Below are 16,909 nucleotides of genomic sequence, written 5' to 3' on the forward strand. Positions count from 1 at the left end.
CAAACACACACACAATTCAAGACTTCTGTGCTCCAGAGCAAGATCCTAAACCTGCTGGTATTAAACTGCACTGTTCTTACCATCAACTCTAAAGACGTGTGGTAATCAACTCACTAATAATATAGCACTGATACTGTCAGTGCATGGTCTAACATCTCCCCCTGCTGGCTTCTCCAGGTAGGAAGCAAGAGTGTCCTGAACACAGATAACCTGCTCTCGGCTGAAGGAGACACACCCTCGAAGGAATTACCAACAGTTTCCCTTATATCTGTTTTGACTGAGCGGAGATAGAGTCAGTCGTACTCATTGTCAGTAACCAGTGTTTACAGATCTGAGCAGATGACGGGAAGGAGATGAGGAGAGGAAGTTGTATTGAGCCTATAGAGAGCCCCAATGGTAATGCACTCTATGGAAGTGTCACAGTGGGAGGGGAGACAGTTAGAAATGGATGAGTCAGGGTATTTCAATTAGCTATAGCGTTGCCAAGCTTGGAAAACACTGGATTAAAGACAGTGGTTCAATAAATTGATGTCAGATTCACAGCAACTTTGAGCTTGGTCTATGACGGGACACAGAGGAAGTGAGGGACAATGTGAGAGAGTGAAACTTTTTTTTCCCTCCCAGAAGTGTGTAGGCCTACATACATAGCAATGTTGATTATAAGTCAGCACAGTAGCCTTGTGCAAGCCAGATCACCAATCCTACTGTGCTGTAAACCAGAGGACGGGCAGAGCATAGATGGACTAATTGCTTACATGGCATGTTGTTCTGAGGGGGAATTCACTCCGACACCGTGGCAGACTGGGGCAGCTAATTACAGCCTTGGGTTGGCCAACGCAGCTGCTCCACACACAGTAACAGCACAGTTCTGCATGGGGAGGAGAAACACTGCAACATCACACATACATACACGCATGTGCATGTACACACACATGCATGAAAGCCTACACAGACACACACTCACTTGCAGATATGACACACACAGGACTCACAGACACTACTCAAAACTGCCCATGCCACCGCCAAAACCGCCCATGCCACCGCCAAAACAGCCCATGCCACCGCCAAAACTATGCACGCCACCGTCAAAACCACCCACGCCACCGTATAAACCGCCCATGCCACCGTCAAAACCACCCATGCCACCGTCAAAACCGCCCATGCCACCATCAAAACCACCCACGCCACTGTCAAAACCACCCACGCCACCGTCAAAACCGCTCACGCCACCGTCAAAACCGCCCACGCCACCGTCAAAACCACCCACGCCACCGTCAAAACCACCCACGCCACCGTCAAAACCGCCCACGCCACCGTCAAAACCGCCCACGCCACCGTCAAAACCACCCACGCCACCGTCAAAACCACCCATGCCACCGTCAAAACCACCCATGCCACCATCAAAACCACCCACGCCACCGTCAAAACCACCCACGCCACCGCCAAAACAGCCCATGCCACCGTATAAACCGCCCATGCCACCGTCAAAACCGCCCATGCCACCGTCAAAACCGCCCATGCCACCGCCAAAACAGCCCATGCCACCGTATAAACCGCCCATGCCACCGTCAAAACCGCCCATGCCACCGCTTGCTCCCACTATTTCCTGCTTTTGGAGATTTGAAGTCCTGTGGAGGTCGTGGGCAGCAACTAGTAGTTTCTGCATTAACTTTCTGATTGCTCTAAGGGTGGAAAGACACCCGATAGTGCTCCTGTGTCAGTAGTACTTTCTGATGACTTAAGCTGCACTTTGAAAAATATAGTTAATTTTATGTTTAATGCAAAAGTAACCTGCAATGCTTGATAGAGCCCTGTGTGTTATAAAATCTGGTCTAATATGAATAACAATGCCTCCAAACAGGGCAGTAATATATTTAAGCTTCATTTTTGGGTGGTGCAAATAGCAGGCCTACATGAATTCAGCCTGGCCTCAAATGTTAGCCATAAAATAGTAAACGTAAGTCTGTGACACTCAAATTAGTATGATTTGTTACGTTTGGTATGGTTACATAAGACAGAAGGTTACTTAAGCCAAAAACCAAAGGAGGGAGGTTGGTCAGGGAGGTGTATAATGCAAAAGTCTAGCAACCCAAAGGTTGCTGGTTCGAATCACATCACAGACAACTTTAGCTAATTAGCAACTACTTACTACTTTTTTGCAACTACTTAGCATGTTAGCTAACCCTTCCCCTAACCTTAAGCCTTAACCCTAGACTTAACCCTTAACCCTAACCCATAACCTTCACCTTAACCCCTAACCTAGCTAAAATTAGCCACCTAGCTAATGTTAGCCACAACAAATTGTAATTAATAACATATCATACAAAATGGGTGATGGACATCCACAAATGAATACATACCATATGAAACGTAACATTTCATACTAAATGGAGAGAGACAAGAGTTACACTTGCTATGTTGCATCTACCCCTGAGTCCAGCTTGGAATTAAACATACCCTTTTCCACGCCATAGTTCTTGTAACCATGCTGGAAAGGAAAATGTGAAATGAAAACAACCGAGCCAGCACAATACGGTTTGGATCTGCCTTTATTGTGTGTATCAAGCATTTCTCTTACTAGCCTATTCAGATTCCATTCAAATTTTTAACACCTGTAGCCAACACCTTTGAAAATATTATGATATCTCCCAAAGGCCATGTGAAGGTATGAACTCTCTCATGTAATTTACAATGTAATGACCTGGATTACACAAAAAATGTGATTACATTTGATCCAGCTGAATTCAATTTCCTTTATAGCGTCTGCCTTAGTAAGGTTAAGAGGATATAGGTGATAAAAAGGTAAACACAGTAACATTCATCTCTCTCCATATAGATGTCCCATGCAAATCGGTCAGTCTGTGTTAAGCACACATACAGTTCCTGAATCACTGTAAATGGGAAAGCCTCTCTTTACCTTCAGGGTCATTTACCTTGGAAGGTGAAAATGACAGCATTTTACCATATAGAGTAGGATTACAATTACAGTAAGAGCACCAATTTGCAGTGTGACTGGTTAGAAATCATGTTCACGGGTGAGGAAAATCTACTTTAAATGGGACAAGGTCCCATCTTACAAATGAGAACTTCTCTGCTCTCCATATTTATTAGCTGTTGGGAGAAGTTGATCTTAATGTACAGTTGATTATTATTAAACCATGCCATACATTGGAAAAGTAACAACGTATTTCTACATAATATATCATCACATGGTTCCCAGTGCCACCCTTGCTCCTGACCTTCCCTGGCTGGTGATCCCTGACAAACAGGGTGGCACAGTGGGACTCTAACCGGTAAAGCAGTGCCAGCTGAGCTCAGACTGGATTACTGTCACCCCAACCTACTGTAAAGTGGCATCAAATCATTAAAGCTAGACGAATGACAAATGTAGTATCTCAATAGTTGAAAATGGCCACCTATCTATCCCCTGTATCCTTTCATTCACCTTTAGTAATCTTTATTATTATTATTATTTTTTACTTTTACCCCTTTTTCTCCCCAATTTCATGGTATCCAATTGGTAGTTACAGTCTTGTCTCATCGCTGAATCTCCCATACGGACTCGGGAGAGGCGAAGGTCGAGAGCCATGCGTCCTCCGAAACACAACTCAACCAAGCCGCACTGCTTCTTAACACAATGCCCACTTAACCTGGAAGCCACCTGCACCAATGTGTCGGAGGAAACACCGTGCACCGCGCGACCGTGTCAGCGTGCACTGCTTCCGGGCCGCCACAGGAGTCGCTAGTGTGCAATGGGACAAGGACATCCCTGCCAGCCAAACACTCCCCTAACCCGGACGACGCTGGGCCAATTGTGCGCAGCCCCATGGGTCGGCTGCGACAGAGGCTGCACCTTTAGTAATCTCACAAGACTGGAGAGGTCCAAGCAAATTTCTGGTAGGCATCAAGCATGAGAGTTTCAAGGAGAGAACACAAACAGAGGCAACTGCTTTATAATATTGAGATGCAGGTCTGGTCTGCCAGACAGTGTGTGTACAGTAGACAGAGTGTGTGTTCATGTGTTCTCATTTGTCATTTACACTGCATTAGGCCTAATAGTTCTCATCCTGATTCCAATAGGCTACGGTTGATAACAAAATCGCTGAGTAGGATCCTGTGTGTGTGTGTGTGTGTGTGTGTGTAAGGTGGATGATGGGTGAGTGATTGGGTCTAGGCTAGTCTTTAGTGATGTGATACTACTGTATATCTGATATCCGCCTGGTCCATTTGGAGAACGGCAGTGGTTGAGTGGTAATGTCCTGAAGTCATCTATGAGGTAATACAAACAATAAAGCGACCCATAGTGCTTCTCGGTAACAAACTGATCCATTACACTGGTGATACATGTGTCCTTCTTTTCCTGCGGTCCAATTGAAATGTCTCAATGCAATTAGTAGCGACAGGAAACGAATGATTCCGCCTGGGTCTCTATTAACGATTAGTACCCATAAAAGCCTGATAAGCTGATTGAGTTAGACAGGGGGACAATACATTTATTTAAATTGACTGATTTCCTTATATGAACTGTAACTCAGTAAAATGCTGAAATTGTTGCATGTTGCGTTTATATTTTTGTTCAGGATAAATAAAAGAACTATCCACATTTTTTTTTAAACTTTTTTGTAATTCTGGCATGGGAAATACACTTTCCAATGGGAAAAAACGTTAAGAAATATACAGAAAAATCTGTTCAATAAACAATCTAACAAACTATGTAACCCATTGCAAAACAGCCACTTGACCAGTTGCTCGTTTCACAGAGCCATAATGGACATTCCATCCAGGGTTGTGTTCATTAGGCACCAAACCAATGAAAACGGGAGGGACTATGTGGACTTGTCCAATTAGAAACCCTCATTTTATTTTTCTGGTACAAAATGTTTTCTCTTAGTGCCCTAAGGAAGATGAGCCAGGTTATGCTCTTTGTTTTCCAGCTCCTTCTTCTTCTCCTGGTACAGTTTGAGTATGTAGTCGTCCGGGGCGATGCCCTGCTCTTTCAGCTCCGCCATGCTCTTCTCCAGCTTCACCGTCGTGCGGGCACTGCCCACCTTCCTGGCCGTGAGGTACAAGGTGAAATCCTTAAAGTCCATCAGGTGGCAGGAATCCCTATCGCACAAGTTGGGGAGGCTCGGACTTGTCCGCTCCACTTTGGGGAAGAAGGTCAGGCCCGAGATCTTCTCTAGTTCCGATAGACTCACCTGGAAGTCCGTCAGTGGGCGCTTGAAGCCGATTGGCTGGTTGGGTACGACAAAGGCCCCGAGGGCCAAGGTTTTTGATGCCGATTGGTTGTTAGTCAAATTGCCCGATGCCGATTGGTCCTTCCCGACGAGGATGACTTTGAAGAGGTGGGTGGGGACGGCCACGTCGTCTTTGCCTATGACCTGCACAAATAACAACACATTACGTTAAATCATGTTAAAATGCAATTTTTTTTGCATTTTGCATATTTTGGTCTACCCGTGCTTCGATAGATTGTGGACTAGGCTGTTCAGAGATACTACAGTGTTAGTTTATGAAGGCCTCGTAAAGAACAGATGGACTTATGCCTTCAACGCCCTGAGATCTCAAGGAGAGGTCCACGCTGATTTATGGTAAAGGTTGTTTGTTCTAGATTAAAGTAGCCTCTAATGGCCACATCAAATAATCCAGGAGCAAGGCAAATCCGCTTCAGCTGACATCCGCATATCTGTAGCTGTTGTTTTGATGGTGTCTGAGGTGGAACCGCATTAGAGCTGTCAAATCCACAAGCAGCACCTAAACAGGACATTGCCATTGCTTTGTTAGAGGGGCAATAACCATTCAGTTAAAGGGAGAATCATTCACCACACCTGCCCAGTGCCCGGGGCTCCAACTAAGGCCTTGATAAATCAGAGAGACCTCTCAATCGGTTACATTACTCGAATAAACAGGAGTACAGACTGTACACTAAGATCACATTTCCCTTCATAAGGTCATAAAATAAAATTGGGGTTGTGAAGGAAAGTACCGAAAATAAAACACATATAAACACATAAAAGACATAGTATCAAGGGTGGCTACTTTGAAGAACCTAAAATATATTTAGATTTGTTTAACACTGTTTTCGTTAATACATGATTCCATATGTGTTATTTCATAGTTTTGATGTCTTCACTATTATTCTACAATGTAGAAAATAGTCAAATAAAGAAAAACCTTGAATGAGTAGCTGTGTCCAAACTTTCGACAGGTACTGTACAGGTACTGTACATATACAGTGGGGAGAACAAGTATTTGATACACTGCCGATTTTGCAGGTTTTCCTACTTACAAAGCATGTAGAGGTCTGTAATTTGTATCATAGGTACACTTCAAACACATTGTATGATTTTTAAGTAATTCATTTGCATTTTATTGCATGACATAAGTATTTGATCACCTACCAACCAGTAAGAATTCCGGCTCTCTCTCTTTTTACTAGGATTAAATTTCAGGAATTGTGAAAAACTGAGCTTAAATGTGTATATATACAGTAGAATATATATACAGTAGATGTGTATATATACAGTAGCCAAATAAATTTAAACTCAGTTTTTCACAATTCCTGACATTTAATCCTAGTAAAAATTCCCTGTCTTAGGTCAGTTAGGATCATCACTTTATTTTAAGAATGTGACATGTCAGAATAATACTAGAGAATTATTTATTTCAGCTTTTATTTGTAAACGTTATAATGGACAAAAAATGTGCTTTTCTTTCAAAAACAAAGACATTTCTAAGTGATGACAAACTTTTGAACGGTAGTGTATATATATATAATATCCCCATAAGGACAAAAGGTAGGCCTACTACACAGAGCTTTCATTCTTCTCTATGCTATCTCTCCACTCCATCCCTTCCTCTCTTTGTTTCTTCTTCCTCTCATTCTCTTTCTTCTTCCTCTCTAGGTGGGAGTCCTGTTCCTGCTGATGGGGGGACAGTGTGTTGGCCCCTGATAAACCACAGGGAGACCCCACTCCAGGGGAGTTCATCTGGGATGAAGACACTGCACTCCAGGCCTCTCCACCGCGGATGTTAGAGGCCGGCACTACCAACCTAAGGCGGGCATCCCCGGAGCCCTCTAAACCTCTCAATCCCTCACAGGAAACAAGGACCGCCTGGCAATACCCAGGGGGCACTGCCATGGCAACTGGAGAGGTAGCAAAAGGAAATAATAAACTGTGGGTGTGTTGTGTGTGTTTAATCCCCACTGCTGCAGCTCAGGCCCCAGGTGGGTTTGGGGTTTCAATGGGTGGAACACGGCCCCTGTCGCAGATGATCTGTGTGTCTAGGTAACAGCCCTAGGGCTAGGTTCCCCAACTGGCGGGGAACCCATACACCTGTCACTGTGGCTTTATTTGGCCCCCGAAAAAGTGTTATTTTATTAATTATCATTTTTTATTGGTAGACATAAAAGACTGTAAAAACACCAGCAAATCAGCTCCCAAGTTATTTTGATGTAAAAAATCTGTTCCAAAGTATTCACACGAATAATAGAGATATGTGATCGTATACAAATGTAAGCAAGGTTTGAAATTATTATGTTTTAGTTTTAGTCAAATATTATATCTGTTTGGGCGTCTTGCGGTCAACTTTCAGTCTACTAATTATTCTAAATGATGTTCTGGCCCCTTGACCATCGACTCGAGAAAAAATGTGCCTGCGGCTGAATCTAGTTGATGATCCCTGCCCTAGGGCAACCGGCTGTCCTTGTGGGTTTCCACTCTGGGCCTCACTGGAGGACAAAGAAACACTCATAGCACACTTTCTCAGATAGAACAGCCACATGGGGGCAAAGCTTCGACGCAAACCTAACTAACGCAGAGGAAAACAAACACTAACCTAACCAGCCAACAGCTTCCAGATATAAATTTAAAAAATAAAAAAGCTACTAAACAGCCACTGTCAGAATCTAGCAAGTGTTGTTTGACGTTGAGTAATACTAATATTACGAGAGAGTTGGCATATTTTATTAATGACAATATGGGCAGTGTACAAAAGTCTCCATGAATAAATAACAACTTAGTACTTGTGTGCTTTCTGTGGGTTGGAAGTACTTGAAAAGAAGATGGGCATCATCGACAAGAGGGATTTTCTGTGCAACAGTGACATCTAGTGGCCATGAGGCTGCACTGTGATATGTCCAGAAAATAACCATCATGTTATACATAAGGGATAATCAACGAGGTGCTATGCGTTCTCCGGAGAAAATAATGTATGACGTGAAGGTGTGTTCCACGACGCGCTAGTTACATTATTTTCCAAACAACGCATAGAGCCCCGAGTTGATTATCTATTTTATACCATGGCTGCAATTTAACACATTTATAGCTAGAAATGTGTTCATTTGCAGGTAGAAATGTGTTCAACATCCACTGAAGTAGCTAACAAGTTCACTAGATAGCTACAGTAGTTGCCTTGGTAACCAAACAAACAGATTTACTAGTTTAGATAAAGAAAACATTAATCCTATCTTGCTATTATGAAAGTCGAATTCAGTAATGACAATAATGTTTTCAATTTGACTTTTGCTTTCAAATGCAACTCAAACATAGAACATGTAAGAATTCAATGAACTATAGCCATTGAATTCTACTGCTGATATACTGTGCGTTACTGAAGCAATAAGGCTGATCTACCACGGTCTGATCTACCACGGTCTGATCTACCACGGCTTTTAGCATTCTGGGCTCGAACGACCCAGTTTATAATTCCCTATTCCCTTTATAAACTGGTATAAACTGGGTGGTTCAAGCCCTAAATGCTGACTGGCTGATAGCCGCGGTAGATCAGACCATATACCACAGGTATGAGAAAACATTTATTTTTACTGCTCTTATTAAGTTGGTAACAAGTTTATAATAGCAATAAGGCACCTAGGGGGTTTGTGGTATATGGCCAATATACCACCGCTAAGGGCTGTATCCAGGCACTCCACATTGTGTCGTGCTTAGAACAGCCCTTAGCAGTGGTATATTGGCCATATACCACACCCCCTCGTGCCTTATTGCTTAAATAATGCACAGTATATCAGCAATAGAATTCAATGGCTATAGTTCATTCTTACATGTTCTGTTTGAGCTGCATTTGGAAGCAAAGGTCAAATTGAAATGATTGGCATTGCTGAATTCTATTTTCATAATAGCAAGATAGGACTAATGGGTTGGTTAGCTAAACTTGTAAATCTGTTTGTTTGGTTACCAAGGCAACTACTGTGGAGATCTAATGAACTTGCTAATTACTTCAGTGGATGTTGAACACGTTTCTTCCTGCAAATGAACACATTTCTAGCTGCAAATGTGTTAAATGATAGCCATGGTATAAAATACATAATCAACTTGGGGCTCTATGTGTTCTCTGGAAAAGAATGTAACTCCTTGGAAGGTTAGTTCCACTCCGCTAGCGTGTCGTGGAGCACACCTTCCACATCATACATTTTTTCTCCAGAGAACGCATAGCTCCTCGTTGATTATCCCTTATTTATAAACTGGGTGGTTCGAGCCAGTCTACCACGTGTATGACAAAACATTTATTTTTACTGCTCTTATTAAGTTGGTAACAAGTTTATAATAGCAATAAGGCGCCTAGGGGGTTTGTGGTATATGGCCAATATACCACAGCTAAGGGCTGTATCCAGGCACTCCACATTGTGTCGTGTTTGAACAGCCCTTAGCCGTGGTATATTGGCCATATACCACACCCCCTTGTGCATTATTGCTTAAATAATGCACACTCTAGAATGCCCTTCAAGCCAATTAGAAAAGAGTATTCAACAATGTCATGGTATAATTAAGTGATGATGCCCGAGAAGGCGGTGTTTCGAGGATATATAACCAGTTTCTAATAGCAATAAGGCACCTTGGGGGTTTATGGTATATGCCATTGGAGAATATATTGGCACGGTTTGCCAATATATCCTAACAGCACCCATGCCAATATTTCCTCCCAACAACCAGCTTCGAGGGCATTATCACTTTTATAGGTTAACAACAGGTTAACAACATATTCAAATAATGATGGACATATTTTCATTAAAAACATTATTTTGATTAATTTATTCATGCCTGTTCATCCTTCCACAAGATATAGTCCCAACACAAATCTAGGGTTGCTACACAAGCCGACTGGTCATTCGTTCTATTGGTTCGGTTGCCAGAGACGCAACCCAGTCGTTCAGTCTTTTTATTCTGTATCTAAATGTTCCATTGCCATACTGGCTGGCGACGTTCTTATCCCTTGCTTGCTAGCTAGCCAACTACGGCTAACTTATTGTCACATCAAACAGTGCAGCCAGAATAACAACAGTAGCTGCATTTGCATTTGTTTTAAGTTGTTTTGTGGTGACAGTCACATGGATACATCCATAACAATGAGCTAATGCGGCGAGATTTCGCCTGGCATAGAAAATGTGCTCTCTTGTCAGGACACTGTTGTTCAGAGGAACTAGACAACAAAACAGCTAACACAATCACTTCAAATTGAAGCTGGAAAGACTGCAAACTAGCAGCATTTAGTTTCGTTTTACCTTTTTTTAACTGACATTTCTTTGTTTATATCCATAAGAATTATGTCCGCTGATTCATGATTTCAACTGGCTGAGAAACGCTGCCTGCCTGTTTGTCTCGTCCCGACACGTTCATTACTATGGGACAGCTGGAGATCAAATTTGAATATTGAAACGATGTTGCAAATGTCGGAGAGACTGACGGCAAGGTTTATACAAATCTCTGCTGTTGAAAACTAAATGTTAGTCTAAAAGAAACGTGAGATAATGTCTAGATGCTTTTTATAGTGGAGATCAAGTTTATAAATTGCCTGGCTGGGCTGATGAGACAGTGTATTGCTCAGTCAGATGGAACAGAGTAAATATGCATTTTAGCCAGTGGTGACCTGTGGAATAGACACCGGCTGGAATGCAAGTTTAAACAATCAGCATTGAGGATTAGACCCTCCCGTTGTATAATTAAGTGATAACGCCCGAGAAGCTGGTGTTTGGAGGATATATTGGCATGGGTGTTGTTTGGCGCTAAACAAACCGTGCCAATATATCCTACAAACACCGTATTTGTCGGCATTATCACTTTAATGTAAAAATGTTTTATACAACGGGTTGCCAACATATTCAAATAATGATTGACCTATTTTCATAAAAAAAATATTTTGATGAATTTATTCATACTTCCATATAGTCCAGACACAGATCTAGGGCTACCCAAGCCAGCTGGTTGTTCCTTCTCTCGGTTCTAAATCTATGGATTTAGAACTAAAATCTATGGATTTAGTCAAGTCAAACAGTACAGACAGAATAACAGCAAAGTAGCTGCATTTGTTTGTTTAAGCTGTTTTCCAGTGATTTTTTGGGGGATACATCCATAACAATGAGCTAATGATGTGCGATTTAGCCTGGCATAGAACATTTGCTCGCTCGCCAGGCCACTGTTCGGAAGAGACAGCTAACACAATCACTTCAAACTAAAGCCGGAATGACAGCAAACTAGTTGCATTTCTTGTTTTTCTATTGACATTTATTTGTATATATCCATAAAAATTATGCTGATTCAGGATTTCGACTGGCTGAGAAAAACTGCCAGCCTGTCTGTCTCGTCCCGACTACCGACACATTCATTACCATAGGACAGCTGGAGATTGAATTTCAATATTGAAACAATGTTGCAAATGTCGGAGAGACAGATCTAGTATATAAATGAGCTGAGTTGATGAGACAGTGGATTGCGCAGTCAGATGGAACAGAGTAAATAGTCATTTTAACATCATAGTTTTAGCCGGTGGTAACTCGTGGAATAGACACTGGCTGGAATGCGGTTTTTTAACCATTCAGCATCCAGGATTAGACCCACCCGTTGTATAATGTAGTGTATAGATCAGGGGTATTCAACGCTTGCCCCACGAGGTCCGAAACCTGCTGGTTTTGTATTCTACCTGATAATTAATTGCACCCACCTGGTGTCCCAGGTCTAAATCAGTCCCTGATTATAGGGGAACAATGACAAAATGCATTGGAACTGTCTTTGAGGTCCAGAATTGAGTTAGAGGGGTTTAGATTATAACAATTATACAGTGCCTTCGGAAACTATTCAGACCCCTTGACTTTTTCCCCGTTTTGTTACGTTACAGCCTTATTCTAAAATTTATTAAATTGATGTTTTTCCTCATCAATCTACACACAATACCCCATAACGATAAAGCGAAAATAGTTTTTTCAAATTTTTGGCTAATTTATAAAAAAATTAAAACTGAAATACCTTATTTACATAAGTATTCAGACCCTTTGCTATGAGACTCGAAATTGAGATAATGTGCATCCTGTTTCCATTGATCATCCTTGAGATGTTTCGACAACTTGATTGGAGTCCACCTGTAGTAAATTCAATTGATTGGACATGATTTGGAAAAGCACACACCTGTCTATATAAGTTCCAACAGTTGACAGTGCATGTCAGAGAAAAAAATCAAGCAATGAGGTCGAAGGAATTGTCTGAAGAGCTCCAAAACACGATTGTGTCGAAGCACAGATCTGGGGAAGGGTACTAAAAAAAGTACACAGCATTGAAGGTCCCCAAGAACACAGTGGCCTCACTCCTTCTTAAATGTAAGAAGTTTGGAACCACCAACTCTTCCTAGAGCTGGCCTCCCGGCCAAACTGAGCAATCGGGGAAGAAGGGCCTTGGTCAGGGAGGTGACCAAGAACCCGATGGTCACTCTGATAGAGCTCCAGAGTTCCTCTGTGGAGATGGGAGAACCTTCCAGAAGGACAGGTTCTGCAGCACTCCACCAATCAGGCCTTTATGGTAGAGTGGCTAGATGGAAGCCACTCCTCAGTAAAAGGCACATCACAGCCCACTTGGAGTTTGCAAAAAGGCACCTAAAGACTCTCAGACCATGAAAAACAAGATTCTCTGGTCTGATGAAACCAAGATTGAACTCTTTGGCCTGAATGCCAAGCGTCACATCTGTAGGAAACCTGGCACCATCCCTACTGTGAAGCATGGTGGTGGCAGCATCATGCTGTGGGGATGTCTTTCAGCGGCAGGGACTGGGAAACTAGTCTGGACCGAGGGAAAGATGAACAGAGCAAAGTACAGAGAGATCCTTGATGAAAACCTGCTCCAGAGCGCTCAGGACCTCAGACTGGGGCGAAGGTTCACCTTCCAACAGGACAATGCCCCTAAGCACACAGCCAATACAACGCAGGAGTGGATTCGTGGACAAGTCTCTGAATGTCCTTGAGTGGCCCAGCCAAAGACTGGAATTAAACCCGATCGAACGTCTCTGGAGAGACCTGAAAATAGCTGTGCAGCAACGCTCCCCATCCAACCTGACAAAGCTTGAGAGGATCTACAGAGAAGAATGGGAGAAGCTCCCCAAATACAGGTGTGCCAAGCTTGTAGCGTCGTAGCCAAGAAGACTCGAGGCTGTAATCGTTGCCAAAGGTGCTTCAACAAAGTACTGAGCAAAGGGTCTGAATACTTATGGAAATGTGATATTTCCATATTTTTTGTAATAAATTTGCAAACATTTCAAAAAATTTTTTGGGGGGGATTTGTCATTATGGTGTATTGTGTGTAGATCGATGAGGATGTTTTCTTTTTAATCAATTTTAGAATAAGACTTTAACGTAACAAAATGTGGAAAAGGTCAAGGGGTCTAAATACTTTACGAGTACATTTGGAGCTCTCAGACAAACCACTGACATTGAGTGGACACTGTACCCTAGTCGCATTTCCCCCATTAATGGTTAAGGTTAGGATTTGGGGAGATCCTAGATCTGTACCTAGGGAAAACTTCACCCTGGACTGTACAGTGTGGTCCGCCTAACAGCTTCAGTTACCTGGTAGGACACTGTCTTTTTCCCATCAGCCCCCTCTTCAGAAAGGACCAGAGGTCCCGATATGACCCACACGTCATCAAAGCGCTTGGCCAGGTCCCTGCAGTACATCTCCAGTCTGAAATACAAAACAGTCTATTATACTGGGGCAACACACAGTTCACAGACTTCAAAATGATCATTCCATTGATCATAAGTAAAGTTTGGCTTCAAGGTACAATAGCTTAGATTAAGAGAGTTTTATTTCAGCATAGGTCATTCCATTTATATACAGTACTAGGACCAAGTAGTATCACCTAACTTGTGGAACAAATGCAATGAATATCACTGGGGGTTCCCATATACCTGTTCCAGTATCCAGCGTTGTTTTCATAGTTCTGGGGCACAATGTTGGATAGGTAGAAGGTTTCAGCCATTGACTGCTGTTAATAGGAACAGAAAGGAGAGAATTCTGTGAGACCAGTTCACCTCACATACCATCAAAACAAGAAAAGGTCTTAACAAACCACTGGTGTAAACCACATCAACTAAGGACAAGACATTACTCCAAGCTCAACCTACGACACTAAATGTCACCAATATGTTGGATAGGTGTGATGTGCTGGGTACCTCTGAGGTCTTGTTGTCTCCTGCGGGGGCCATATGGCCCCTGGACCAGCCACTGCCCAGGTAGTCAGCATTGTGTGCAGTGAAGGGTTCTGGGATACTGGGGTCTGGCTTGAATTTACAGTGCTTTCTGTCGGCTTTCCCTGCGGCAGCAAGAAGAAGAGAATTAGCCTATATCTAGGATGTCTGTATAACAGCTGCCTATGACTATCCCAGTGAGCACAATACATGTTTTACTCATAGGGATTTTATGACTACATTATTAGATTATCATTACATTATTACCCAATAGTTTCTCATGTGACAGGTGCTCTGCGACCCATCTTGGTGTTTTCATGGCTTGGTTGTAGGACAATGTGTGGTTGGCGTAGTATCGTATCTCAGCTCCTGTCAGGGGGAAGCCATACCGCCCTATGTCCTGCTGTGCCTGAGGAACTGTAACAAAGCATTGATGTTATTTACATAGGCAGAACTCACAAATATTGCAAAATTCTACCACATTTGGCTGGCTTCTGAAGTGGCTAAGTTTAATATGAATCATTGGGTACTTGTGTATCAGCTATGATAATTGTTCATTAAGTAATCATTACGTATCATCTGTGCATACTGGCTAATTTCATTACAGGTGACGGCTAACTTAACTTAGCAAGCTAAATACTGATTTAAAAGCAAACCTTTCTCGGGCTCTCTCTGGTCCTCTGTGTCCTCATCCTTGTAAAGTTCAATCACTGCCACACATGATCCAGTGGTGACGGCGGCGCCGCACACAAAACCACCGACAAATCTAAAGAATTTAACATTCCCTGCCATCTTTATAATATTCAACAGATAAAATACTTTGAAATAATGTGTCTTGTTGCTTTGTGTTTTTAGGTAGAAGTTATCACCAGCGTCTCGTGGGCAACACAAAGAAAAGTACATCCGGGTCACGAAATTTCGAAAATGTTCAAAATAAAAGTCTCCTACGTTCATGATATGTGAGAAATACTAGTCTAAACATGAACAATGATCCATATTTGTTTATATTTAAGTGACATTTGCACTTTTATTTGGGTCAAATAAATGCCACAATGAAATACACTGTATATGCAATACAGTATATATTGGCTTATTATATTATTATGATGTTATTATATTGGCTTACATATTGGCTTAGAAAACTACTCCAGGTGCTGAAGTAAAAGTGGGGTTGAGGTTACTCACTAGAGACTGTAGAATCTATATACGTGATTTAATGGGGGACTGAGGTCTTTGTGCCCAGCAACACTTTCTACTCCACCCACTCCATTCGTCCCAAGGTAGTCTCGTCTTGCCATACTTCCCAAATCACGTCGTTATCAAATCTCCCTTGGAAGTCTAGAGAACGTTCTATAGCAAAAACGGTTTGAATGGTCCGCTGGCTCCCAGCCGCAAGATTTTGATTGGGTGTTACGTTTCAAGAACCCGCCCGTGGAAGGGGGTGCTGTATATCATGTGAGTTACTATTCTGTCCATGTAGTTGTTGTCATGTTCGCGGGTTTCCTGTTAAATGGGCTACTTTGAAAACGATGTCGCGTGTGAATGTTTTTTTGTCGCAGTTGTTTTTTTTTTTGCCTATTTCTAAGTTACACCGCAGCCCCAATAGAATTTATCTTAAACATATATATATATTTCACTGTGACCTGCTGCTGACTGCCAGGCTGTTGCTGAGTGAGTGTTGAGAGAGGTAGAGCTATTGGCGGAGTCACGTGAGCGAGAGTGGAGAGCAGCACGCGCGCACGTTCTAAACGCTCTGGTGACAAACACACCTTTTCTCCCCCCATTTCAGTTAGTCCACATGGCTGCGCTTTGCTACCACCAAAAATATTGTGAAGGTTGAACATTATTTTGTTTTTGTAAGGACACAAAAAACAGGCAGTGGGAGAATCGATTTTTTTAAAGTAAAAAAAACGATGTATCATTAGCTAGCTGGCTACAGTAGGCCACGTTGTTTGAGCTGGTAGCTAAACAGTGTGTAAAATTTGCTAAGTGAATTAAGTGTCATCAGCTAGCTAACTTCTTATTGGCTAGCTATCTTGATGTAATCATTGTAAATTAAAATACAGACTCCAAATGCATTTGTAGATAACAGCCATGGGATAGGGTGAAATTGCAGCTCCAGCTGTCAGTTAAGGGAGTGTACAGTAGAGTACTGGATAGGGTGAGGTAATTACGTTGGAGGACATTATGACAATATTCTCCAGTTCCAGTCTATGTAAAGTCTATGTCCTCAGATATGTAAAGCTTTGAAAGCCTGATTGCAATGAAGAGAGAGGTGTAGACCTACCTATAGGTGTAGACCTACCTATGTTAGCAAATATTGTATACATAAATATTTAAACATCCCACAAAATGTATAAATATATTGCAATTGGAGCAGGCCGACCCTGCTGGAGGTCTGCTGGGTATGCAGGGTTTTATTTCAGGCCAGCAATAATACAC

At 42.3% G+C, this 16,909-nt stretch overlaps 1 protein-coding gene across 1 annotated transcript; it reads right to left on the reverse strand.

The window, feature by feature from the left end:
* Positions 1-4,603: 4,603 nt before the first annotated feature.
* On the reverse strand, positions 4,604-15,378 carry exog (exo/endonuclease G). Its single transcript, XM_029755533.1, has 6 exons — positions 15,124-15,378; positions 14,735-14,884; positions 14,453-14,592; positions 14,189-14,265; positions 13,847-13,961; positions 4,604-5,381 (listed from the first exon to the last, which is right to left on the reverse strand). The coding sequence occupies exons 1-6, from the start codon at positions 15,368-15,370 to the stop codon at positions 4,896-4,898; spliced, it is 1,215 nt and encodes a 404-aa protein (XP_029611393.1). The 5' UTR covers positions 15,371-15,378; the 3' UTR covers positions 4,604-4,895.
* Between the last annotated feature and the right edge of the window lie 1,531 nt (positions 15,379-16,909).

Source organism: Salmo trutta, chromosome 6, assembly GCF_901001165.1.
Source record: "Salmo trutta chromosome 6, fSalTru1.1, whole genome shotgun sequence".
NCBI lineage: Eukaryota > Metazoa > Chordata > Actinopteri > Salmoniformes > Salmonidae > Salmo > Salmo trutta.